The sequence below is a fragment of the Pelophylax lessonae genome (genome assembly GCF_965119305.1).
Source record: "Pelophylax lessonae genome assembly, chromosome: 1".
NCBI lineage: Eukaryota > Metazoa > Chordata > Amphibia > Anura > Ranidae > Pelophylax > Pelophylax lessonae.
The window spans coordinates 793847374-793873566 of record NC_138768.1 but is presented as its reverse complement, the minus strand read 5'-3'; the positions used below and the strand labels follow the sequence as shown (position 1 = coordinate 793873566).

Genomic DNA, 26193 nt, shown 5'->3' with positions numbered 1-26193 from the left:
GCGCTATCCAAAAAATGCCCACAGAAGAAAACTCCACAAAACCAGAGTAGTTTTAACAAAATACGATTGTCCATGTCTAGTTACTACCCTTCCTCCTCTAAATGTGTTTTGAGTCACTCCCTAGGAACTAGATCACAACTTAAATTGTGACCATTGTGGGATACAACCAACACACGGTCATAAGTCTGCAACCATTCCAAGCAAATCAACTATATGTATAGAATTGTAAAAAAAAAACTCAGTTGATCTTATTATTTAATTGACATAATAAAAAAAAGTCAAATGAAAACGCAATATAACCAAATGAGTGGGTAAACAATCTAATAGGGTCTTACCCAGTTTACTTTTAAATGGCCTATTACTTAGCATTTAGTAGAACATGTGCTACATTTAATCCCTACTATATCCTTCAGCCAGATTCCCTAACCTCCCATAGTGCCTCTTAACCTACTACAGTGGCCTGCTGTACAAACTAATATCCTATAGTGCTGCCTGGACCCCTGAAAGCTTCCAGTACCCTAAGTTGCCCCTGAACCTCCCCCAATTTTCCCCAACCTACCACAGTGCTGTCTAGCTTCCCACAGTATATGCCAGCCCCCACCACTCAGAGCCTTCGGTCCCCCCAACCCCATAGCTTCTCCAACCTCCAAACATCCGTATACCACAGTGGCCCCCCAGCTACCATACTACTGTCCAGCCCCAGCAGCAGCCTCCAGTTTACTATGGTGCCCCTGTAAAGCCTCCAGCCTCCTGGAGCGAAACCCAGACCCCTGATATTTCCAATAGTTGTCCTAAGTCTCCTCCACATCCCTCATCCCTTACAGGGCTAAAAAGTCAGCTGCAGAGTCCCCTAACCAGCTCCAGATCTCTCATCTCCCCACAGTGACACTCACACATATGAAGAGCCTTTGAGCCCCCTCAGCCCCATTCAAGGCCCCCTAACATCAGGGTATCTTTTTTTCCTACTGGCCACTTATGCCAGATCATTCTCCTCCTACTGACCAACTAACACCATATTCTTTATTTCCATATTTTTATTGTATGAATATTAATATTATTTTACTGTTGGGGCCAGGGTTATGTCGTGGCAACCAATGCTTTAAGAAAAGCCCAACAATGCTGCTCCTAGGCTTGCTTAACTGACGAGGTATTATAACTCAATAAGTGCTAGAAGTGAAACAAAAGTTTGAAAATTTATAAACCCTTGTTTTCAATCTTATTTTTATTAGAAAATACAAGTAAACACAAGAAAGAAGGGAAGACAAAAATTCTCTCCAGAACCATCTTACTTAATACTACGTAACATAATACCAAGTATTTCATGTTAATGTTAGAAACATAGATATCAAACATTTAATATCTATCAAACATTATAGCTACACAGAGTACTTTATCTTACAAAACCTTAATATATTGTAGTAAGACCAACTCATAGCATAATTATAATCCCATAACTAAATATTCCTCTGAGTATATCACTTAATCCTGATTTACAAATATGTCAAAATGTCTTAGTTGGCTTAATGACATGATGTAAAACACTCTCAACCGAACAGGGGGAAAAAGAAAAAAAAAGAAAAAAATATATATAATTATAAATAAATAAATAAGAATAAAAAAAAAAAAAAAACACAAAAATATGCACTAATTTATAAACCCTTCCTCATGTTCCCCGTTAGCTGCAGGCCAGATCCCACATTTACATTAAATAAAAACTTTTTTCATTTAGTTTCTTTAACAGATTGAACATAGATCAAAATCAAATAACAGGCATTTTATTTAGAAATAATGAGGAAAACCACTTCTTTGATAAATTATAATTAAAAGAATTATTTTCACTGTATACTCCCATCTAATAGACGAGCCACATACAAGTTTATTGGGCTGTAATACATCTGCACAGCCAGGAGAGAGAGAATTTGTCTTGCAGGATATAAATAAACATAGGCCACAGCAGTCATATTTCAGTAAATATACATCTGTGGGAGGGAGAGTAGGATTGGTTAGCTTGGGGCAAAGAAGTGAAAAAAATAACTGTACTTTGTTGCACTTATCCTTTTAAGGCATGATAGCTAGGGGGGAGCTCTGTGGTGCCCCCCGCTCTTGGTGCTGTAAGCTTGAACTTATTTTGCCTAATAGGTAAGCCCTGGTTAGCGCATGGAAGGTTTTGAAAGAATTCACTAGGCCCTCATCCTACTATGGTTGAGAACCACTGCTGTAGATGATGATGGATTTATTTAGCTTTTATCCAGACAGTGGCTCTATTAAACATGTCTGCTCTAGGCTGTGCTATGCTACACCCTCATTTAACAACAGTCTGAGCCACATAGTCTAAATTCTAGTGCATTTGTGGTATGCACCCAAAGAGAGTTGGTAAGGAACTCCATACTCAGTATGCACAACAACAGTTCAGCAATGTGCTATACTACAAAATATGGTTAAGGCTAGTCACTTTGAGAGCTTTGTGATGCTGGTGAAATTTCATTTTACAAAGAAAACCCGATCTCATGCAAAAAAATTAAAAACAACATTTTTGCTTCCACATGATTGGATGAAGGGAGTCAGCAGAGCTTCATCTCATTCACTAAGCTCTGGGGATCTCTGATGATCATTACCTTACCTGTGAATGATGTGATGTCTTTGTAAATAGTCCAGAGCCAGTGAAAGTTCACAGATGTAAAGTTTAACAGCTTCTTCGCTAAAATGCACATTCTGCTGCAAGTGATAACGCAGATCTCCCCCCAAAAGCAGGTCCACCACCATAAACATGTCTTCTTCATCCTGGAAGGAGTACCTGAAAGATAAGATTTTGAGTAATTGTTTCAGATGTGTGAAGGAGAGCAAGACAAAACCACAGCATATTGGTAAGATCTACATTTTTCTAAATTGTAAAAATGATATATTCTAGTCATGTCTGCTGTCATATAAAATGTTTAACCACTTGCATCTTACAGAAGGTATGTTAATTGAATTAATTAAAGAAAATGTGAGTGCCATATGAGAAAGCCTTTCAGAACATGGGTGACAGGTAAACAATTGAGCAAGGGAAACGTAAGTAAAGAACCGCCAAATTGTTGACCAATTAAACAAATACGTCTCCTGACATTTTTTGTTACTGTTTAGGACTCATGCTTCGGGCTGTTGAACTTCATCTACCCCTGACTTGGCTGTGATAATCAGAGCTTGGCTTTTCAGTTGTGGTACTATAGTTTATAACCTAATTGAGTTCTCCATATGTTCTTATGCAGAATGCGCTGGATGGCAACATTTATTTTCCTGAGAAATCAGGTTAGGGACAATGAGGACTCAACTGAACAGCCTGATTTTGCCCATTATATCTGTACCAGAGGTTGGATATATTTCACAGCTAGAGTCCAGGACAGCAGGTTGAACCTCCCCATAGTCTACTGATTACTAAATAATCCATTTTGAATGAAGGCTCCTCTTTATTACATATTATTCTATAATCTGACTTGCTTTATTTTCTTCAAGATATATCACTCTACATTAAATCCTGGAGTCTTTTGTATCCCAGTGAACCCAAGGAGCTGTTGTAGAAAGGGTCTGGCATACTGTTTAATTCAGACACCATTTACACACCACTGGGCATTAGCAGATCAGTTGGGTGGCAGTAAGGCTGTCTATTGGTAATAAAAGACTTGTGTAAACACTTTTAGCAGTCTTTTATCAGGAAACAAGTGTACTAGCTTACTGTCAAATGCTTTTTGTCACATAGATAGGATTATGTTGTGCATGGGATTGAAGTAATCATGTCCATGTGCTTCTTTGATCATAAATATTGTTTTGTATTGCCCAATATTGTTTAGGATATGAGCTAATACTGTTCAATTGGTGGCCCTTTTTATGGAACTGGGCTTTTCACTTCCTTGTTAAACATGCTTTATTTATAACATTAGAAGTAAACTATAAGGGTTTTGCATCAGTTTTATTTCTATTTTGTTTTTAACTAGAGTCTATATATTTTTTTCTTTATGTATATAATATTTTTTTAAACAAAATAATTAATACATGACCAAGGATTCCCTGAGCACTATGGGTTGGCAAAATAGCATTCATAAGCTTTCAGGTAGGCTGACTTATATGGAAACTTCAGTAAAGCCATCCAATAAGGGATGTGCTACTACCATGAATGTGCAATATATGTGTAAAGTGCTTCATAAATTGTCAGCGCTATATAAATACTAGTAATAAATAATAAGTAAATTTTGGACCCAAATGGGCTTTAATGGACAAATGCAATTTGCGATGTTTCTGAGATAATTCAGAATCCTATGCAGAAAGCAGCGTATCTGCATTTGACTGGCTTTTGCATTCCCAAAGACATTTTTTTCAGCAGGAGGTAAGAAAATTAGAAACTGTATAAAAAGTAACCTAAATCTCCACCTGCTGTCTCAAAAATAATACTAATTTAGATTGCAAGCTTTAACAAGCAGGGCCCTCTGATTCCTTCTGTATTGAATTGTATTATAAAGCACTGTGCAAACTGTTGGCGCTTTATAAATCCTGAATAATAATAATAATAAGCAATATTTCATATTTACCTGATACTTTTTAAAAGTTTAATTAAATAAATAAAATATGTTGAATAACTACTAAATGTTTGCAAAATAAGATACGAAGACTGCTCACCTCTTTAGAAAAAATGCTAATTATTGGTAGTCATACAGATACCCTAACTTATGCAACCTTTTGGGTTACTGCATTGTAACATGCATGCAGTCAGTGAAGTCAGAACACTTTATTAGCATACTTGTTCCAGGTTTCCTTTAACAAAAAGCTCCCCAAAAATGGTTACAAAATTGGTTTCTTTATTATGATTTTATTATTTAATAGAACTGGCAACACTTGAATTTAGAAAAAAAAAAAAAATGTTCAAAAAAGGATTTCAATTTTCAATAAACTAACCACCAAAATTCAATCCACAGTAATCGTTTAGTAAATGGCACACCGAGATTAGCTTTCTCCCCTTTTCTCCATAATTGTATTTCTTTAAGCTTCTTACACGCTTTTTGTCAAATGACATACATAAATGTAGACTTCTTCAGAAAAATTAAAGATGATTATGCTCTATATATAACCCCTTTTTTCATTTAAACGCAGACCTATAGATCCAATTACTTGTTACAAATCTGAAAAGAGTACAGTTTAATGAGACAGGCAGCAGAGCCCATGTGGTTTGAGAATTAAAAGGAAATATATCCATTCATGAAGAACATGAGTTAAAGGGAATGCCTTTCGGGCCAAAAATTATTACTAGAAGCAGATCTTGCATGAAAACACACAGCCTATTTATTTGTGAACCCCCCCCCCCCCTCCCACTGTGTGATCGAAAAATGCTAAATAAAAGCTATGAAAAAAAAATAAAAAATTCTTACCCTATGCCTTGACTTCCAGCAGGATTGCCTATCTATTTTAACCATACCTTATTTAGCCACTTGCCTAATGGGCACTTTTACTCCCTTCCTGCCCAGGCCAATTTTTAGGTCTTAGCGCTGTCACACTTTGAAAGACAATAGTGAGTCATGCAACACTGTACCCATATGACATTTTTATTATTTTTTTCACACAAAAAGAGATTTCTTTTGGTGGTACTTACATCACTGGATTTTTTATTTTTTGCTAAACAAACGAAAAAAGACTAAAAACTTTGAAAAAAATAAATATAAATTTCATAGTTTGTTAAGACTTTTTTTTGCAAACAGGTAATTGTTCTCCTTCACTGTTTGCGCTGATGAGGCTGCACTGATGGGCACTGATTGCTTGCACTGATTGGCACTGATGAGGCAGCACTGATAGGTACTGATAGGTGCAGGGCCGGCGTTAGGGGGGGGCAAACTGGGCAACTGCCCAGGGCCCCGAATGTCCAGGGGCCCCGGGCCCCGTGTCACTGTCAGATTCCCGGTGGGTCGCGGCGCTCAGATTCACAGACAATAGAAGACGTTCCGTTACTGCGGGCGGCCGCCGGCCGGTGTGTACTTGCCAGGTACACCAGCTCCGCGGCCAATCAGCCTTCTGCTCAGGGGGGGTGTGACAGTGTGTGTCACACCCCCCTGAGCAGAAGGCTGATTGGCCGCGGAGCCGGTCCGGAAGTCATGTAGTCAGCGTGTGTGTTCCTTCCCGCGGCCGCCGATGATCAGTGAAGCTGCTGCAGATAGGAGCTCTTCAGCCCGCGGGGGGCGGCGGCGGGGAGAGAAGGTAAGTGACTGCCTGCAGTGCAGCCTGTGCAGCCCCGGCCGTGTGTGCTGAATAGGAGGGGGTGGGGCGGCTCGGCTGCATATAGAGGATTTGATGTTTCCTTATGCCGCTGGATGGAGGGATGGATTCTTCTCCTCCCTTCTGCAGGCATTCTGCGGCTGCAGGAGAAATATGGAAATATCAATTTCTCTATATGCAGCTGAGCTGTCCCATCCCCCTCCTATTCAAATTCTTTTACTGTCCCCCCAGTGATCTTAGCCCCCCCCCATGTTCTTAGCCCCCCCCGTACTCTTTAGCCCCCCCCCCAGTACTCTTTAGCCCCCCGCCCTGTGCTCCTTAGCCCCCCCCGTGCTCTTCAAGTCCCCACAGTGCTTTTCATCTCCCCCTATGCTCTCTGGCTCCCCCAGTGCTCTCCACCCCCCTGTGCTCCCTGGCTCCCCCCTAAGTGATTTCCAGTGCTCTCCAGTCCCCCCCCCCCATGCTCTCCATCCCCCTGGTTTTCCCTGCCCGCCACCCCCCCTCCCCAGTGCTATCCCCACCCTGCGCCTTCCAACCCTTCTGCAATGCTTTCCAAACCTCCCCCTTAATTCTCTCCAGTTCCCCCCCCCCCCCCTTGCCCTTCAGCTCCTCCAGTGCTATCTGCTTTCTCTGTGCTCTCCGGCCCCCCTAGTGTCCTTCTATCTTCTATCATGTCTGCAGTCTCTGACCTTCTCTTGTATCACATCCGCAGTCTCTGGACCATCTCCTGTACTACGTCTGCAGTCTCTGACCAGCTCTTGTATCACGTCTGCAGTCTGACCAGCTCTTGTATCACGTCTGAAGTCTCTGACCAGCTCTTGTATCATGTCTGAAGTCTCTGACCAGCTCTTGTATTACGTCTGAAGTCTCTTACCAGCTCTTGTATCGTCTCTGACCATCTCTTGTATCACGTCTGCACTCTCTGACCATCCACTGTATCACATCTGCAGTCTCTGACCATCTCTTGTATCGTCTCTGACCATCTCTTGTATCACGTCTGCACTCTCTGACCATCTACTGTATCACATCTGCAGTCTCTGACCATCTACTGTATCGTCTCTGACCATATCTTGTATCACGTCTGCACTCTCTGACCATCTACTGTATCATGTCTGTAGTCTCTGACCATCTCTTGTATCATGTCTGTAGTCTCTGACCATCTCTTGTATCATGTCAGTAGTCTCTGACCATCTCTTGTATCATGTCCTCAGTCTCTGACCATCTCCTGTATCATGTCCTCAGTCTCTGACCATCTCCTGTATCATGTCCTCAGTCTCTGACCATCTCCTGTATCATGTCCTCAGTCTCTGACCATCTCCTGTATCATGCCCTCAGTCTCTGACCCTCTCCTGTATCATGTCTTCAGTCTCTGACCATCTCCTGTATCATGTCTTCAGTCTCTGACCATCTCCTGTATCATGTCTTCAGTCTCTGACCATCTCCTGTATCATGTCCTCAGTCTCTGACCATCTCCTGTATCATGTCCTCAGTCTCTGACCATCTCCTGTATCATGTCCTCAGTCTCTGACCATCTCCTGTATCATGTCCTCAGTCTCTGACCATCTCCTGTATCATGCCCTCAGTCTCTGACCCTCTCCTGTATCATGTCTTCAGTCTCTGACCATCTCCTGTATCATGTCTTCAGTCTCTGACCATCTCCTGTATCATGTCTTCAGTCTCTGACCATCTCCTGTATCATGTCTTCAGTCTCTGACCATCTCCTGTATCATGTCCTCAGTCTCTGACCATCTCCTGTATCATGTCCTCAGTCTCTGACCATCTCCTGTATCATGTCCTCAGTCTCTGACCATCTCTTGTATCATGTCTGTAGTCTCTGACCATCTCTTGTATCATGTCTGTAGTCTCTGACCATCTCTTGTATCATGTCCTCAGTCTCTGACCATCTCCTGTATCATGTCTTCAGTCTCTGACCATCTCCTGTATCATGTCTTCAGTCTCTGACCATCTCCTGTATCATGTCTTCAGTCTCTGACCATCTCCTGTATCATGTCTTCAGTCTCTGACCATCTCCTGTACCATGTCTTCAGTCTCTGACCATCTCCTGTATCATGTCTTCAGTCTCTGACCATCTCCTGTATCATGTCTTCAGTCTCTGACCATCTCCTGTATCATGTCTTCAGTCTCTGACCATCTCCTGTACCATGTCTTCAGTCTCTGACCATCTCCTGTATCATGTCTTCAGTCTCTGACCATCTCCTGTATCATGTCTTCAGTCTCTGACCATCTCCTGTATCATGTCCTCAGTCTCTGACCATCTCCTGTATCATGTCCTCAGTCTCTGACCATCTCCTGTATCATGTCCTCAGTCTCTGACCATCTCTTGTATCATGTCTGTAGTCTCTGACCATCTCTTGTATCATGTCTGTAGTCTCTGACCATCTCTTGTATCATGTCCTCAGTCTCTGACCATCTCCTGTATCATGTCTTCAGTCTCTGACCATCTCCTGTATCATGTCTTCAGTCTCTGACCATCTCCTGTATCATGTCTTCAGTCTCTGACCATCTCCTGTATCATGTCTTCAGTCTCTGACCATCTCCTGTACCATGTCTTCAGTCTCTGACCATCTCCTGTATCATGTCTTCAGTCTCTGACCATCTCCTGTATCATGTCTTCAGTCTCTGACCATCTCCTGTATCATGTCTTCAGTCTCTGACCATCTCCTGTACCATGTCTTCAGTCTCTGACCATCTCCTGTATCATGTCTTCAGTCTCTGACCATCTCCTGTATCATGTCTTCAGTCTCTGACCATCTCCTGTATCATGTCTTCAGTCTCTGACCATCTCCTGTACCATGTCTTCAGTCTCTGACCATCTCCTGTATCATGTCTTCAGTCTCTGACCATCTCCTGTATCATGTCTTCAGTCTCTGACCATCTCCTGTATCATGTCTTCAGTCTCTGACCATCTCCTGTATCATGTCTTCAGTCTCTGACCATCTCCTGTATCATGTCTTCAGTCTCTGACCATCTCCTGTATCATGTCTTCAGTCTCTGACCATCTCCTTGTATCATGTCCTCAGTCTCTGACCATCTCTTGTATCATGTTTGCAGTCTCTGACCATCTCCTGTATCATGTTTGCAGTCTCTGACCATCTCCTGTACTATGTCCAGCGGGAACACTCTGCAGCCACACCGCACAGCACACCCAAGGTAAGTGGAGGACTGGAGAGAGGAGTGACTTCTACTTAGGGATTTATTTTGCAGATAGGCTGGGCTGGCACTGGCAGCAACAATTTTATTCAAAGAAATCAGGATTTCTTCTGCAAATATACTGGCACTGGCAGCAACAATTTAATTCAAATCAGGATTTCTTTTGCAAATAGGCTGGCCTGGCACTGGCAGCCAGGCATAGTACTAGTCTAGTACAATGCCTGCCAGTGCCTTGTCTGATCTGATGATGTCACTGCCAGGCTATTTGCAGAAGAAATCCTTATTTTTCCTCATTTTTTGATCATGTGTCATGATGACATTGGTTTTGGTAATTGTCTGACTCTGATGCCAGCCTATTTGCAGAAGAAATCCTCATTTGAATAAAATATTTGCTGCCAGTGCCAGCCTACCAGGGGCTGATCTGAGGTGTGAAGGTGCAGGAATTGGGGTGGCCTGAGGTGTGAAGGTGCAGGAATTGGGGTGGCCTGAGGTGTGAAGGTGCAGAAATTGGGGTGGCCTGAGGTGTGAAGGTGCAGGAATTGGGGTGGCCTGAGGTGTGAAGGTGCAGAAATTGGGGTGGCCTGAGGTGTGAAGGTGCAGAAATTGGGGTGGCCTGAGGTGTGAAGGTGCAGAAATTGGGGTGGTCTGAGGTGTGAAGGTGCAGAAATTGGGGTGGTCTGAGGTGTGAAGGTGTAGAAATTGGGGTGGTCTGAGGTGTGAAGATGCAGAAATTGGGGTGGTCTGAGGTGTGAAGGTGCAGAAATTGGGGTGGTCTGAGAGGTGAAGGTGCAGGAATTGGGGTGGTCTGAGGTGTGAAGGTGCAGAAATTGGGGTGGTCTGAGGTGTGAAGGTGCAAAGCTCACTTGATTTCTTATTTATTCTATTTAATGTTATTTAATTAAAGCATATTTTCATGTAGTTGTATGTTTTATTTGGCTAAATTGACATGCGCCTATATTTTTGGTAGAATATAAAAAAATTTGGGGCCCCACTTTTAGGTTTGCCCAGGGCCACACTTTGTCTAAAACCGGCCCTGGATAGGTGGTACTGGTAGGTGGCAGTGATGGGCACTGATGAGCTGGCGCTGGTGGGCACTGATGAGGAGGCACTGATTAGGCTGCACTGATGGGCACAGATAGGTGGCACTGATGGGCACTGATTAGGCGGCACTGGTGGACACTGATGAGAGGAGGCACTGATGAGGCTGCACTGATCCGCACTGATAGGCGATACTGATGGACACTGATGGTCTCTGATAGTTGGCACTGAAGGGCACTGATAGGTAACACCGATAGGCAGAACTGATAGACACTGATAGGCTGCACTGATGGGCACTAAAAGGCACTGGTAGGCAGCACTGATGGGCACTGATAGGTGACACTGATGGGCACTTATTGGCAGCACTTATGAGCACTGATTGGCAACACTGGTGGGCACTGATTGGCAGCACTGAGGGCACTGTTGGGACTGCACTGACAATCAGAACACTGATAATCAGTGCCCTAATTATCAGTGCCGATGTCCCTTTAACACAGTCAGCATGAGGAAAGAAAATCCAATAACCAGCTTGTGTTTACATCCTAGATCAGCTGTCATTGGACACAGCTGATCACGTGGTAAAGGGCCGCTGTCATTGGTCCTTTACCCCGATCTGTGATCAGCTAAGTCCTAAGGACTCAGTAATCACAGAGTACACCGCTCGAGCATCGTAGGGATCACACAGGGATCACGTGCGATCACGGGAGGACCTCCATGTATCCCCCCCTGGCAAAGTAAGCCCTCTTTTGGCTATAGTGTGGGCAGAAAGTGGTTAAATTATTATTATGATAGAAAATCAGAACAGCTGTTTTTCAACCTGCTAGAGTATAAGAAAGCAGAAACCCTTTACAAAGCTGCTCCTGGGGCAGGCTTCCAGAAATGTGAAATTCAACTAATTTCAAATATTATTGCAAGAAAAGAGAGCCAGTAAACATTGCAGAAATGTTCAAAAGCCATGTGCTTCATATTGCATATTAACTGAATTTTGAACAAAGTAATCTTTCATTATGGTTTTATCTGCTGACTCTGGAGTTCTTCAGAGAATGGTGGATTCAAGAGTACTAGCCACTAGGGATGCACCGAATAATCGGCGGCCGAACATTATTCGGCCGAAAATAGGGAAAATGGCACTTTCGGTGTTCGGCCGAATAAATCAAAAGGCCGAATAATTTAAGCCGAACAATGTCTCTCACCTCATTGCGGCTCGCGGTCCTCTATTATGTCCTCTGCAGTAACCCTCTGATATGTATGCATTCTCTGTAGCTTCCGCCCTGACCGCAGCTCGTGGCTCCCTTCCCGCTGGTGTCCTGTCCGGCCGCGTAGGGGGGTGTGACGTCACGCGCGCGTCCCGCCCCCTGCTCCTGACTGGCGGCTCCTTCACACTTGGTCCACGCCCCGCCCCCCCTGTTCGCGGCATTTGGCTCTGGCTGCAGTTATAGAGGTATGTGATGTGCAGCTGAGCACATTTGGGAGAGAAGAATACAGTTGCTGGCAGCTGCACAAGCATTAGTGTGCAGGCTGCCATATGTTGTTGCCACAGTGCCCTATAAAGTGCCCCTTGACATAAAATGTGGCCATCAGCGTGCCCCTTATTTTATGCTAAGGGACATGCTGATGAGCATATTTTATGTTAAGGGGCACTCTGATGGGCATATTTCATTTTAAGGGGCACGCTAATGGGCATATTTTATGTTAAGAGCAATGCTGATTTAAATGTTTTGTTTTGCCCATCAGAGTGCCCCCTAACATAAAATGAGCCCATCAGCGTGCCCCTTATTTTATGCTAAGGGACATGCTGATGAGCATATTTTATGTTAAGGGGCACTCTGATGAGCATATTTTATGTTAAGGGGCACTCTGATGGGCATATTTTATGTTAAGGGGCACGCTAATGGGCATATTTTATGTTAAAAAATGCGAAACACCGCGTTCGGTATTCGGCCTTCGGCCTTCGGCCAAGCATTTTATTATTATTCGGCTTCGGCTTCGGCCAAGAATTTCATTTCGGTGCATCCCTACTAGCCACAATCATTCCCTTCAAATTATATTTTAATGATATACTATAACAAATTTGCAGACAAGCAGCATTTGTACAGGTGCATTGTGATGATGAGTGTACTACAGAAATATGATCAGACTGGCATTGTTCAAAGCTATCTTTTCCCAGTGGAACATGTCTTTGTTCTTCAAAAATAGTGTTCATTAAAGAAGAATTCTACCTTACACTCTTTTTAAATGATCATATGTGGCACTGAATGCTCTTACACAATATAATAAAACAGAACGGAGTCCTAAGGCATCTTCCATAACCTAATGTATTATGTAAAATACTGCATTCAGTATGCAGTGATAACAGTTTTAGTCAATTTTACAATTTTTTTTTTGCTTGTTTTACATCTGCTTTAATAATAAAAACAGTGTATATTGTTTCACAAATTGGCCTTTAATATAATACGTGACATAGAATTCTAAGAGCTCTATTAATTAACTAGAAAGACAGGGGAACAGATGAAAATTGCTATGAGACGTCATTTGTCTGATTAAAATCTTGGATTGAGCCGCCTGATAAGAGATGAGTCTCTGCTGTGATGACTCAATGGGGTTGATTTACTAAAACTGGAGTGGAAAATCTGCTGCAGCTGTGCAAAGAAGCCAATCAGTTTCAATTTTTTTTCTTTTTGCCAACGCTTAGGGCTGGGTACACACTAGATGCAGCTGGGGCTCAGAGCAGGGAGTCCTGTGTGTCCCTGTTCTCCATTTTAGGTGCCAATCAGGTCTAACTTTTTGCCTGAATTCGGACCTTAAATGGACCAGAAGATGCACAAGAATATTTTCCAATGTGGACTCCATTGAGAGCCGGTCACACTCTCCTGTCATGCGAATTTGATGCGAGGAAAGCCCGCATTCAATTTGTGAAGTGTGAACCTAGCTTTATTGAACACAGTAAAGTTAGGAACTGATTGGCTACCATGCACAGCTGCACCAGATTGTGCACTCCCCAGTTTAAGTAAATCAACTCCATTGGGGGTTGGTTTACTAAAAGAATACAAGACCGTTCAAATGGGCTTTAAATCTATATAAATGTGGATTCAAAGTTTAATAGATTTGTATTTTTTTAACCATGACCATAATAACTTAATAAAAAAAGAAGGAAAATATGTATGAAACATCATACCTTTAATGAGATCTATGGAAAACAGATAATGATAAGTGTGACTGATATGACTTGTCAGAGTTAAAGGGGAATTCAACTTTTGGTAAAAAAACAAACAAAAAAAAAGAATAAAGCATTTAAAATTTCCACACAAGCCATTCTTGTAATTTTTTGGTATTAAAAGGTACAATTACATTTTTAACCTAAAGCCACTGTAATTTTATAAAACTGAAAAAATGCAATGCAATAATTCAATGCAATATAGCAAAATTGGAGTACCACTGGTGTACAGAATCCCCCTGTAAATGTAATTTCCTGCTTTTGTGATTAGCTCATTGATAAGGAAAATTGTAGGCAACCTCTGCAATAGAACTTTACATTTTTTTTATTAGTTCTAAAGAGTCAGACTCTTTCCTCAATAGAACACTGAAAGTGCACAGGGTGGTTATACTTAGTGCTGACCCTCCCATTTTACGAGTCTTGCTAGGTCATAGTTGAACAAACTGATTTTTTCTCTTCGGAACAGAAAAAAGGTAGGAATCTGCTACAAAATTAAAGTCCTTGCTATGTACATAGATCGCCCAGAGTGATTTTTTTTCCTTCACCAAAAGTGGAGTCGCAGTTTAAATATAACTAAAGAACGTAAGCATGTGTGCCAATTTTGTCTCTATTTTGATAATGTCTAAGACAAGATTTATGCTTCTTTATGTTTACATAAAAAGACTAAAAGTCCAAGCTAGATTCATAATTTTCTATACACGTGTTACTTCCATAGGAAATCCATTAATTGCTTAAGGGTGGTCATTATTCTTAAAATAAATCTGTAATTCCAGCTGTTCAGTAACAGTTTTACAAACAGACTAATTATCTTTTGTATCGCCATGTACCAAGTTGTTGTGTGCATGCAGCTATGATGACATATTATTGGTTTATTTAGACATGGGTAATTAATATCAATTAGCAAAATGGTTCAGCTATATTTCATGGCAGATACAACCGAACACTAGGGAAAAAAATGATTGTTGATTTTCCCCATGAAAAAGAAAATGTACTATCACTAAAGAGAAATGGTAATAGTATTTGGTAAATTCCTATTTTACCTTATGTCATTGACTATGAGTTTTCAGACAGATATATATATATATATATATATATATATATATATATATATATATATATATATATATGTCAATCTTTTATGTGAATAATTAAAAAAAGTATATATGTGTATAAATAAATAAATAAATATATATATATATATATATATATATATATATATATATATATATATATATATATATATACAGCCCTCAAATTTTTCACTCGCCTGCTCGCATTTTGCGAGTGATAAATGATTGAATGCGAGCAAGGAGAGGAAGAAACAGAACACTGTCTGGACGTGCAGGGGTGGGCAGTGTCCATATCTGTGATGAGGGGGGGAGGGGGCGCACTAGGAGCTTCCGCCTTCACCTGCCTGACAGGAGTGAATGTCATTCTCCCCCCCCCCATTATTGCAGCAGCACAATGCATGATTTTTGGACTCCTCCGTTCCAGCCACTTATCTCTCCTGCAGCCGTTAATCACTTCTCTCCTTCCAAGCTCCCCTCCCCTGTTGGTTTGTTCTACTCGGCCAGGTTACTTTCACTTTGTCAGTCTCCTCGCACTTGTCTTTATCTTCCCTGCACAATGGTAAGTCAGCAGCGACTCTTGTACTCCTCTGTTCACATTAACCCTTCATATACTTCTATCTTTCAGCTGTCCTCTCCATAAATCTGTACTGCATGTCCTGCAGCCTCTGGTCCCAGCTCTGAGCATTCCATGCAGCCATTTATCTGACCCTGTCCTGTCCCAAAATACAGCCTTAGTACTTTCTCTACAGCCCTTCACTCTGCTCTTTATTAACATATATTATTACAACCCAGACCCCCCAGCCCCCCTATTCACTCTCTTATCCCTAATAACTGGTGAACTGTGGTTTGGCCAGTGTAATTGTATGTGCGTTTTACCTGGATTTTAGGTGCATTCTATTACAAAGTGCGTTTTCATGAAAGCGCTTTAAAGTCCTGCATGCTGCATCTTTGATGCGGCTTCAGAAAATGCACTGTGTAATAGAAATTCAATAGAAATGCACCTAAAATCCAGGTAAAACGCACATACAATCACACTGTTGTTATTAATATTTATTTGTGCAACTTCTGCAGTCATGCAAAAACATTTAACAGTGTCATTTTCTAAAATAATTTTTTGAGGGTGCATTTAGGGGCGGGGCAGGGTAGGGGTTGGGTGGGGCAAGTAGTGGCGAGTAACCCTTAAGGCCTGACTAGTAGCTCAGGACTTGAAATTTTGAGCCCTGTATATATATATATATATATATATATATATATATATATATATATATATATATACACACATATATACTTTTTTTTAATTATTCACATAGAAGTTTGATTCTCGAAATAGACATATAGTGCAGGATGCAATAATGAGCTTCTATTTTAAAATCATGCTGGCTATCCAATATTCTAATAAGTAAGCCCACCACTATTATTATGCTTTCTGGGATATTAATTCAATCTAATAGTTATGATGTTAACATCCTTACAAATATAGGAGGTGGATGTCTACCCCTTCTGCTCCATTTAGATCCCTTTATAGTAACATTTTCCTGAAGGAAGCACAGAGGCTCCCATTACCGATTTCTCTTCTTGCAAAAGATAGATGCCTGGCTGTCATTCAAACCCTCTCCTTCAATAATTGAAATCACTAACCCAAAAAGGTACAGTATGTAGATAAATACTACTGGCATATTTCTTGGTTTCCTGACAAACATATTTGTGTTAGGGCAGAGAATATTAGACCAGCATTTTCAGGAAGTCAGGAATGGCAGATTTCATACTATCCTTCTTAACACAACATCATTTGAAAGGAAGATACTTGACACAGGACAGAGCTTATATGAAGTTCTATTTGCTGGCTGGAATTATTTAAAAGGAAATAGCAATGAACAAAATTCCCTACTGACTCAATTAATTAGAACTAAAACATTTTTAAAATGTTTCTTTTTTTAGTATAGAACATAAGAAGAATGTATAAAAGCCATAAATTTCCTTTAAAAGATACAAAATTGCTGTGGAATTATTGGCAAGCAGAGAAATTCTGTTGCGTACCTTGAGGAATGCTGCTGCAAGACTTCAATAAAAGTTCAAAGCATCATGCTTTTTAGAACCTCGAGGCATATTTATTCTTTTTGCTTTGACTAATTCTTCTAGAAAGTAAATATCCCTGTAATTAATGGGAACCCATAAAGACAGAATATGGAAGCTGCTTTTACAGACCTATATTTAAAGGTGCAGAATATATTTTTTTTCTCTGCCTTCACCACCAAGGGAATCTCAGACCTGGGGTAAGCACACAGCCAGCTAAAGTTGTTGTAAACCTCTGAAATGAAAAATGAAAAAAGCATAGCCTTCTATACTGTGAATGTTCGTCTATCCAGTGTGATTTCTGTCATTTCTCCCATTCCTCTGCTATCTGCATGAGTCGATGTTGACAATCTAGACAATCCCCTACCACCTGAAGCACATAGCAGGTGATTGATTAGACATACATAGGGTGTGCCCATTCCCTTCTCTCAGGTCTCAGATTACACTCAGTCCCCTCCTCTAAGCTGTGCAGTGTGTGATGTCATATTCTTGCCTGCTGGAGGTGAGAAATGCTATCTAGATTTTGTACTTTGAACAGCTGTAGAGGAGAGAGGGCTGCGGATAAACAGAAACAACTTATGTAGGAAGTTTTGTTTCATCTCTTTATATAACCTGAGGCTAGTCACGTCAGTGGGTATATGTAAGGGTTTACAACCACTTTAAAACTGAAAAGTCTTGTATCAGGACAGTAACTCACTAGATAGTGAAGTCAGGATTAGAATGTCAGCCATTGGACTTGCACCTTTGAAAACAAGTGATCAGAAATAGCTATCATATTTCTGTTCTTGCATGTATACAATAAAGAGGTTCTCAAGTAAAAAGTTATTTTAATTTTCAAGGAGGGTTGTTCAGTGAATTACAGCCCTCAGATTATCATCTTCCATTATTAGAATTATTGGCAGTATCCCTGCTCCCTCAGCTTGGCTGATTTCTGTAAAGGGTTACCATTACAGAGCTTCTGGTGTTTCCATGAAGGTCAACATGCTGTGCAATGTAAATACCATAACTAAACTACTTTAATTTACAGAGATATGCCAGTAAATTTGCATTGTTATCAGTAATGTTCACTCAGTTTTTTATAGACAAAGATTCATAAAGGTTCATCAATTTAGGGAGTTTATATGAATCTCTGCAAGACCAAGTACCATTTACTTCCAATGAGGAAAAATTACTTAATCATACCACTGGCCGAATCCAAGAGAGATCCCAGTATATCTGGACATGTATATAAGGATGAGCAAGTCTTTACTGTCTGTCATTGTAGATGAGAACTGACCTAATCTTTGGCCAGGGCCCCTCATCTAAGGCTGGCCATACATTACATAATTTTCATATTCTATTTCCCTTAGATTTACCTTTAACTATGTAGTGCAAGGGCCTGCCTGACTACACACAAATTTACAGTATTTAGGTTTGACCTCATAATATATGGTTTTGGTAAATCTAAAGGAAAACTGTACAAGAAAATGTTATAGCGTATGACCAGCCTAAGACTGAGAACAGATTGGCAAATAACTCGCTGAAAGAAACAAGTGGAAAGATGCATACAAGTGGTGATAATGATGGCACCACCATAATTATCAGCCAACGATGAAAGTGCACATGTGCTATTTCTTTTCCTCTTCCAAATAGAAAAAGATAGGGTCTGAACAGAGAGATTTCTAAACAAATTCGATGCAGATAAACCCTTGTACGGATTATGCATATACCCAGGATTAATAATTTACCAGCACTTAGAGATAAAAGGAAGTTTTAAACAGCCTCAGAGGATCCTGGATTGTTGTCTCACTCTTGGTAATAAGCCTGGTTACTGGCTGGCTTTTGGGAGGTTTGATGAATCATCTGCCAAAGTATAACTGCTTTGCTGTTACTTCTGTTGATGGTACTGTGCTTTTTGTTTTGACTATCTAATTTACTAAATTTGATTTGGAAACATTAGCCGCAGCACAGGATGCTGATTCTCAGCTACTGTAATGAGTTAGATTTTTAACATCGCTTCCAGGATTGAATTAAATTTTGAAAAGGGAAATAAATGCTTGAGAAACAAATAGAGGACAGCTGTACCTATCTTATAGTGAATCTACTGAGTATATAAGCATTGCAGGGAATGCAACTCTTCCAAGGAAGGCGAGGTGGATGAGACTTCTGGGGCATGCAGTGAGTTCTGTATCATGCATAACATTATAGGACTGGGGGTGAAGGTGGGGAGCAAGCCAAGTATGGAGCACATCACATAGAAGGTCAGGGATGTATTTGAAGATCACACTGCTCTAACAACGCATGCAGGGTGGTGTCATTTACAACCATTTAGCACAATCAAATACCTAAGTCTCTACTGCCCACTGAAGATCTGGCCATTGACAGTAAAATGATATGGGGCGAGGTTTAGCACTTGGAAATGGCAAAGTGTAATCTTGAACTGAGAAGAGGTTGAATCTGATTCTACACGCTTGTTACTCATTATTTTAATCTATGAAAACTATTTGATATAACTGGAAATTCTTAATAAATGTTTTTATAGAGATGGCTTTCTCTTTTTTTTAATGGGAAGAAATAAATACGTTTTACTGTTTCAAGTTGTCTTTGATTATTTCCCATTTTGAAGCACATATAAAGTCCCCAAACCTGATAACAGGTTTAGTTAAATTGCTCAACACCACATCCCAAAAGATATATAGAAAAACCAAACAAAGGAAGAGAATGGGATTTTGTTAGTGTTGAATCCTTCTTACAGAATGAACTTACAAACACATATATTTATAAAAAGATGTTTTTTTTTTTACATAACAGCATTTAAAATTAATTGGGGAACAATGCCCCTAAAATACCATACATAATGGTAGAGCAAGCAACAAAAAACTTAGCAGCCCCCCAGAGAAGCACCCCCATCTCTTTTTCATAAATCCACTTTGACATCTACCAGTACACCAGAAAGTTGTGGTAAATGAGCAAACAAACATGTATCCAAGAGGGGTGCAACTACTCAATTTTGCCTCCTCTTTGATACATGTTTGTTTGCTCATTTACCACAACTTTCTGGTGTACTGGTAGATGTCAAAGTGGATTTATGAAAAAGAGATGGGGGTGCTTTTCTGGATGGCTGCTAAGTTGTTAGTGGCTTGTAGGGGCATTCTTTCAGGGGCATTGTACCCCAAATAATTTTAAATATGAGTATGTAATAAAAACGGCTGTTTTTATAAATATATATGTTTGTAAGTTAATTTTGTAAGAAGGATTCAGCACATACAAAATCCCATTTTCTTCCTTTGTTTGGTTTTTCCACATATAAAGTCCCCTTCATAAGTTGGAGTTCTGTTTCCTTTTGTAGATGCAGCTACCCCCTCTATTTTTCTTTTGTGAATGAATATAAATGTACAACCTGTATTTATTTTTCAAGGGGCTCCACAGGGGATAATTTTAAGGCTAATGCAGGTACTAACGTGAGCCACAAGACAGCTGCATTTGAGCACCATGTTATCTTTTAAACATTGTAGACAAGGGCAAGGTCACTTTAATATTTGCAACTACAGATGTGAATTTCAATGTAAGCAAAGCTTATATTGTATAGATACTGAAGTGCATTTAGAATTAACTTTTTAATAAGCTTTTGATAAAGTTGCATGGGCTTAGAATCCCTGTCATGTTTATGTTGCTGTCTTTGCCCCTGCTGGGCATATTTACCCCTATTTGTGCGGGTGACCACCATCACTGGTACTAAAACTAAGGAATAGAGGGGAATTCTTTCAGTAAGGACACTTGTTTCAGTAAAAGCTACTGTGTCTAGAATAAGAGTCCCCTCACTTTGTAGAGATAAACTCTCTTTTCCTGTTGTGTCTACAAGGAAGTCTCTTAAATGGAACTCAGATGGCAAAAAACAGGGGTTTTACAATTCTCTACTCTATTCAAATAGAAAATAAGGTTTTAGCTTTAATTATACTTTAATGATTGCAGCAGCTGAGTACTAAAATGGCAATGAGATGCAACTCCTTTATTGTTCTCTGCTGCATAAGCTAGAGTCACATACAGTACATCACTCAATGGAGAGCACATTTTACATGCACTAACCAATGAATGTGCAGGTTGTATGGAAAATAATCATTTGATTGATCTAGCAGTACACAATCTAAGTGAAAAACTGTAAGTTTCAATGACTCTGATTGTAATTTACAAAAAAAAATAATTCTAGGCATGAAATGTATTGTAATATGAAGGCAGTACAACCTTTCCCTAATTACATAAAATGGCTAGATTTAACATGATTTATTTCCACCTGAACTATCAGCAGAAATGGCTGAAAACAGCAGATGTAACCTCTAGATTCCAATCTGCAGGATGCCCTCCCTGTGGGCACACATGGCTGTAAACCCAGGTGGCCAAACTGCTTTTTGCTTGGTTGACTTACTGTGAATAAAACATTAACAAATTGAAAAATTGCATAGGTAACAGAATGGAAAAATACATTATTTGTCAGGCTCTGTACAAAAATATGTTTGGTTCCTTTTCTAAATTAAAATGCACATAGGAATGAATGTATCACAAGCAAATCACTGATTTTTTTAAAGAGCTACACTATGTGCATTAATGGATGGTAATACAGTTGTGTGCATCTGTGTGGGTTTTTTTCTCTCTTACTTTCTCCATGTATGACCCCCTCACCCGCAACACTTTCTCTGCTTGTTCCACTACCTTTCTTTTCCATTCCATATCTACCTACTGTCTGCTGTGACTCTTACTTTGTTTTCAACTCTCAGCTCCTTAGTCTTTTGCCTAAGTCTTAGCTCAGCTCCTTAGTCTTGTTTCATTACTCCATGGCTCAGTAATCTACTCCCACAAACACTGATTGAACATTTAATTATTCATACTCTGTTTCTGTCCCCTATGATCTGAAAAAATGAGCAACCCTTTTTTATGCGCACCTAGTGAGGCGCAATCACCTTGTACCTATGTATAACTGGGCTTAAAAAATACTCCCAGCATCACCTTTACATCAAGATACCAATAATCTATGACAGTGGCGTACCAATGGGGGGGGGGGGGGCGGCCCGCCCCGGGTGCCACGCTCTGGGGGGTGTCAGCCGGTGTCCTACCGGCGTGTTCAGACAGATCCCGCAGTGTGAAGGCAGCTGCAGTGGCAGCTCCTTCAGTCCGTACTGCTAGCTGGGGGCGGAGCCGCGAAGGGAAGAAGGGGGCGGAGCTGTGGCGGGAAGAAGGGGCGGAGCCTCGGCGGGAAGAAGGTGAGTGCCCATTGCCCAAGTGTGTGTGCTGGATAGGAGGGGGATGGGGCTGCTGCATATAGAGGAATTCATCTTTCTCTATTCTTCCTGCAGCTGCCTGCTGAATAACCGATTCTCCTCCTCTCCCTCCTGCAGGAAGAATAGGGAAAGATCAATTCATCTATATGCAGCTTCCCCATCCCCCTCCTATACAACTTCTTTTGCTGACCCCCCCTGTTCTTTAGCCCCCCCCATGCTCTTCAGCCCCCCACAGTGCTTTCTCCCGTCCCCCAAGTGCTCCCTGTCCCCCCCAGTGCTCTCCACCCCCCTTGTTTTCCCTGCCCACCCCCCAAGTGCTCCCTGTCCCCCCCAGTGCTCTCCACCCCCCTGGTTTTCCCTGCCCGCCCCCCAAGTGCTCCCTGCCCCCCCCAGTTCTCTCCACCCCCCTGGTTTTCCTTGCCCGCCCCCCAAGTGCTCCCTGTCCCCCCCAGTGCTCTCCACCCCCCTGGTTTTCCCTGCCCGCCCCCCAAGTGCTCCCTGTCCCCCCCAGTGCTCTCCACCCCCTGGTTTTCCCTGCCCGCCCCCCAAGTGCTCCCTGCCCCCCCCCAGTTCTCTCCACCCCCCTGGTTTTCCTTGCCCGCCCCCCAAGTGCTCCCTGTCCCCCCCAGTGCACTCCACCCCCCTGATTTTCCCTGCCCACCCCCCAAGTGCTCCCTGCCCCCCCCAGTGCTCTCCACCCCCTGGTTTTCCCTGCCCGCCCCCCAAGTGCTCCCTGCCCCCCCCCCCCCAGTTCTCTCCACCCCCCTGGTTTTCCTTGCCCGCCCCCCAAGTGCTCCCTGTCCCCCCCAGTGCTCTCTACCCCCCTGGTTTTCCCTGCCCGCCCCCCAAGTACTCCCTGTCCCCCCCAGTGCTCTCCACCCCCCTGGTTTTCCCTGCCCGCCCCCCCAAGTGCTCCCTGCCCCCCCCCCAGTTCTCTCCAACCCCCTGGTTTTCCTTGCCCGCCCCCCAAGTGCTCCCTGTCCCCCCCAGTGCTCTCCACCCCCCTGGTTTTCCCTGCCCGCCCCCCAAGTACTCCCTGTCCCCCCCAGTGCTCTCCACCCCCCTGATTTTCCCTGCCCACCCCCCCAAGTGCTCCCTGTCCCCCCCCAGTGCTCTCCACCCCCATGGTTTTCCCTGCTCGCCCCCCAAGTGCTCCCTGTCCCCCAGTGCTCTCCACCCCCTGCAACTTCCAACCCCCCTACAATGCTTACCAAACCCCCTCTTAATTCTCTCCAGCCCCCCCCCCCCACCGTGCCCTTCAACTCCTCCAGTGCTCTCTGCTTCGTCTGTGCTCTCCGGCCCACCTAGTGCTCTTCTATCTTCTATCATGTCCTCAGCCTCTGAGCATCTACTGTATCATGTCTGTAGTCTCTGACCATCTACTGTATCATGTCTGCAGTGTCTGACCATCTACTGTATCATGTCCTCAGTCTCTGACCATCTCCTGTATCATGTCTGCAGTCTCTGACCATCTACTGTATCATGTCTGCAGTCTCTGACCATCTCCTGTATCATGTCTGTTGTCTCTGACCATCTACTGTATCATGTCTTCAGTCTCTGATCATCTCCTGTATCATGTTCTCAGTCTCTAACCATCTCCTGTATCATGTCTGCAGTCTCTGACCTTCTCCTGTATCATGTCTGCAGTCTCTGGCCATCTTCTGTATCATGTCTGCAGTCTCTGACCATCTCCTGTATCATGTCTTCAGTCTCTGGCCATCTTCTGTATCATGTCTGCAGTCTCTGACCATCTCCTGTATCACGTCTGCAGTCTCTGACCATCTACTGTATCATGTCCTCAGTCTCTGACCATCTACTGTATCATGTCTTCAGTCTCTGAGCATCTCCTGTATCATGTCTGCAGTCTCTGACCATCTGTTGTATTATGTCTGCAGTCTCTGAGCATCTCCTTTATCATGTCTGCAGTCTCTGACCATCTACTGTATCATGTCTGCAGTCTCTGACCATCTACTGTACTAATGTCTGCAGTCTCTGACCATCTCCTGTATCATGTCTGCAGTCTCTGACCATCTACTGTATCATGTCTGCAGTCTCTGACCATCTACTGTATCATGTCTGCAGTTTCTGAGCATCTCCTGTATCATGTCTGCAGTCTCTGACCATCTACTATATCATGTCTGCAGTCTCTGACCATCACTTGTATCAGGTCTGCAGTCTCTGATCATCTACTGTATCATGTCCTCAGTCTCTGACCATCTACTGTATCATGTCTGCAGTCTCTGACCATCTCTTGTATCACGTCTGCAGTCTCTGACCATCTCTTGTATCACGTCTGCAGTCTCTGACCATCTACTGATCTACTGTATCATGTCCTCAGTCTCTGACCATCTCTTGTATCACGTCTGTAGTCTCTGACCATCTCCTGTATCATGTCATCAGTCTCTGACCATCTCCTGTATCATGTCTTCAGTCTCTGACCATCTCCTGTATCATGTCTGCAGTCTCTGACCATCTACTGTATCATGTCCTCAGTCTCTGACCATCTCCTGTATCATGTCTTCAGTCTCTGACCATCTCCTGTATCATGCCCTTAGTCTCTGATCATCTCCTGTATCATGTCTGCAGTCTCTGACCATCTCCTGTATCATGTCTGCAGTCTCTGACCATCTACTGTATCATGTCCTCAGTCTCTGACCATCTCCTGTATCATGTCTTCAGTCTCTGACCATCTCCTGTATCATGCCCTTAGTCTCTGATCATCTCCTGTATCATGTCTGCAGTCTCTGACCATCTACTGTATCATGTCTGCAGTTTCTGAGCATCTCCTGTATCATGTTTGCAGTCTCTGACCATCTACTGTATCATGTCTGCAGTCTCTGACCATCTACTGTATCATGTCTGCAGTCTCTGACCATCACTTGTATCACGTCTGCAGTCTCTGACCATCTACTGTATCATGCCCTCAGTCTCTGACCATCTACTGTATCATGTCTGTAGTCTCTGACCATCTCTTGTATCACGTCTGCAGTCTCTGACCATCTCTTGTATCACGTCTGCAGTCTCTTACCATCTACTGATCTACTGTTTTTTGTGGGTGTTTTTACATTTTAAAGTTGGGGGGTGGGGTGCCAGATATAGGCTCCGCCTCGGGTGCCAAATGCTCTAGGTACGCCACTGATCTATGAGCCAAAATAATAATGGCGAGATTATTTTTCCTTAATTGTGGATCACTAATGTATAGGAATGCCTCCAAAACCTGGTTAAGGGGCCATATAAGCACATAAGAATGGTTTTACCTTAACTAACCTAATGCTATAGGAATGTCATGACTAGGGTATAAAAGATGCTTTGCTCTTCCAACTGCTTGACCACAACTCCTCACTAACCTTTTTTCAAGAATAACCACACAAGACTCAGGATGGAGTACAATGGCCATAGCAGCCTTTTATTAACCAATTATAAATAACTTTAAACATATCAACATATAAACATATTCAACATATGAACATCCAGTACATTCTGCCAAAAATAGGAGTCACAAGGTCCTTGTACTCGTACCTGAGTGACAACTGAAAACTTTTAGGCCTCCAGCCACAACAAACACTAACTCGGAGACAAACAACTACACGCAGGTACCACCAACCATAATAATGGGAGCCGTACCCAAGATGGATCCCTACCAATGTACATTTTCTTTATATCAAAAAAAAAAAAAAAAAAAACATAACAGGACCTTGTACCCCACCGGCTGTCATGATAGAATCTTCAAAAAACCTTAATCCCCACTCGCCATGGAACTCAATTAGAGTGGGTTGTTGTCCAAAGCACTCTCTCCTCCGACTGATGACTTCCAAGGCCCCCTTAGAGATCCCCTTACTGCAGCCCCACCTTCTCCAGTGCTCCCCACCAATCACGTAAGTACATTTAAAAGAATGCTTCCAACTGACCAGAAGCCCTTTCCCTATGCCAACCCCTGTCATGCCGGGCCTTCGTCCATGCTTTCTTCTTTTAACTCCGGGCCTATCTTTGCAACCTTACCATATGGCCAAGCCCACCAAGTCCTTTCTGGAATGTGTACTATCTTCCCTAAAAGGTGATATCACCTTCCAGTTCCTATTGGTCGGTACTTACCAACTAGTCTAGTATATACCACAGTCAAAATTGGAACAAACTAGTCTTC

The 26193-nt window shown here is 42.3% G+C and overlaps 1 protein-coding gene across 1 annotated transcript in view; it reads right to left on the bottom strand.

Moving 5' to 3' along the window:
- The window catches only part of STK32B (serine/threonine kinase 32B), a 391673-nt gene that overhangs the window by 246523 nt on the left and 118957 nt on the right, over positions 1–26193 (bottom strand). The window contains exon 4 of the mRNA XM_082263144.1: positions 2621–2794. Within this exon, the coding sequence (XP_082119270.1) occupies positions 2621–2794 (174 nt within the window). The remainder of the gene's footprint in view (positions 1–2620; positions 2795–26193) is intronic.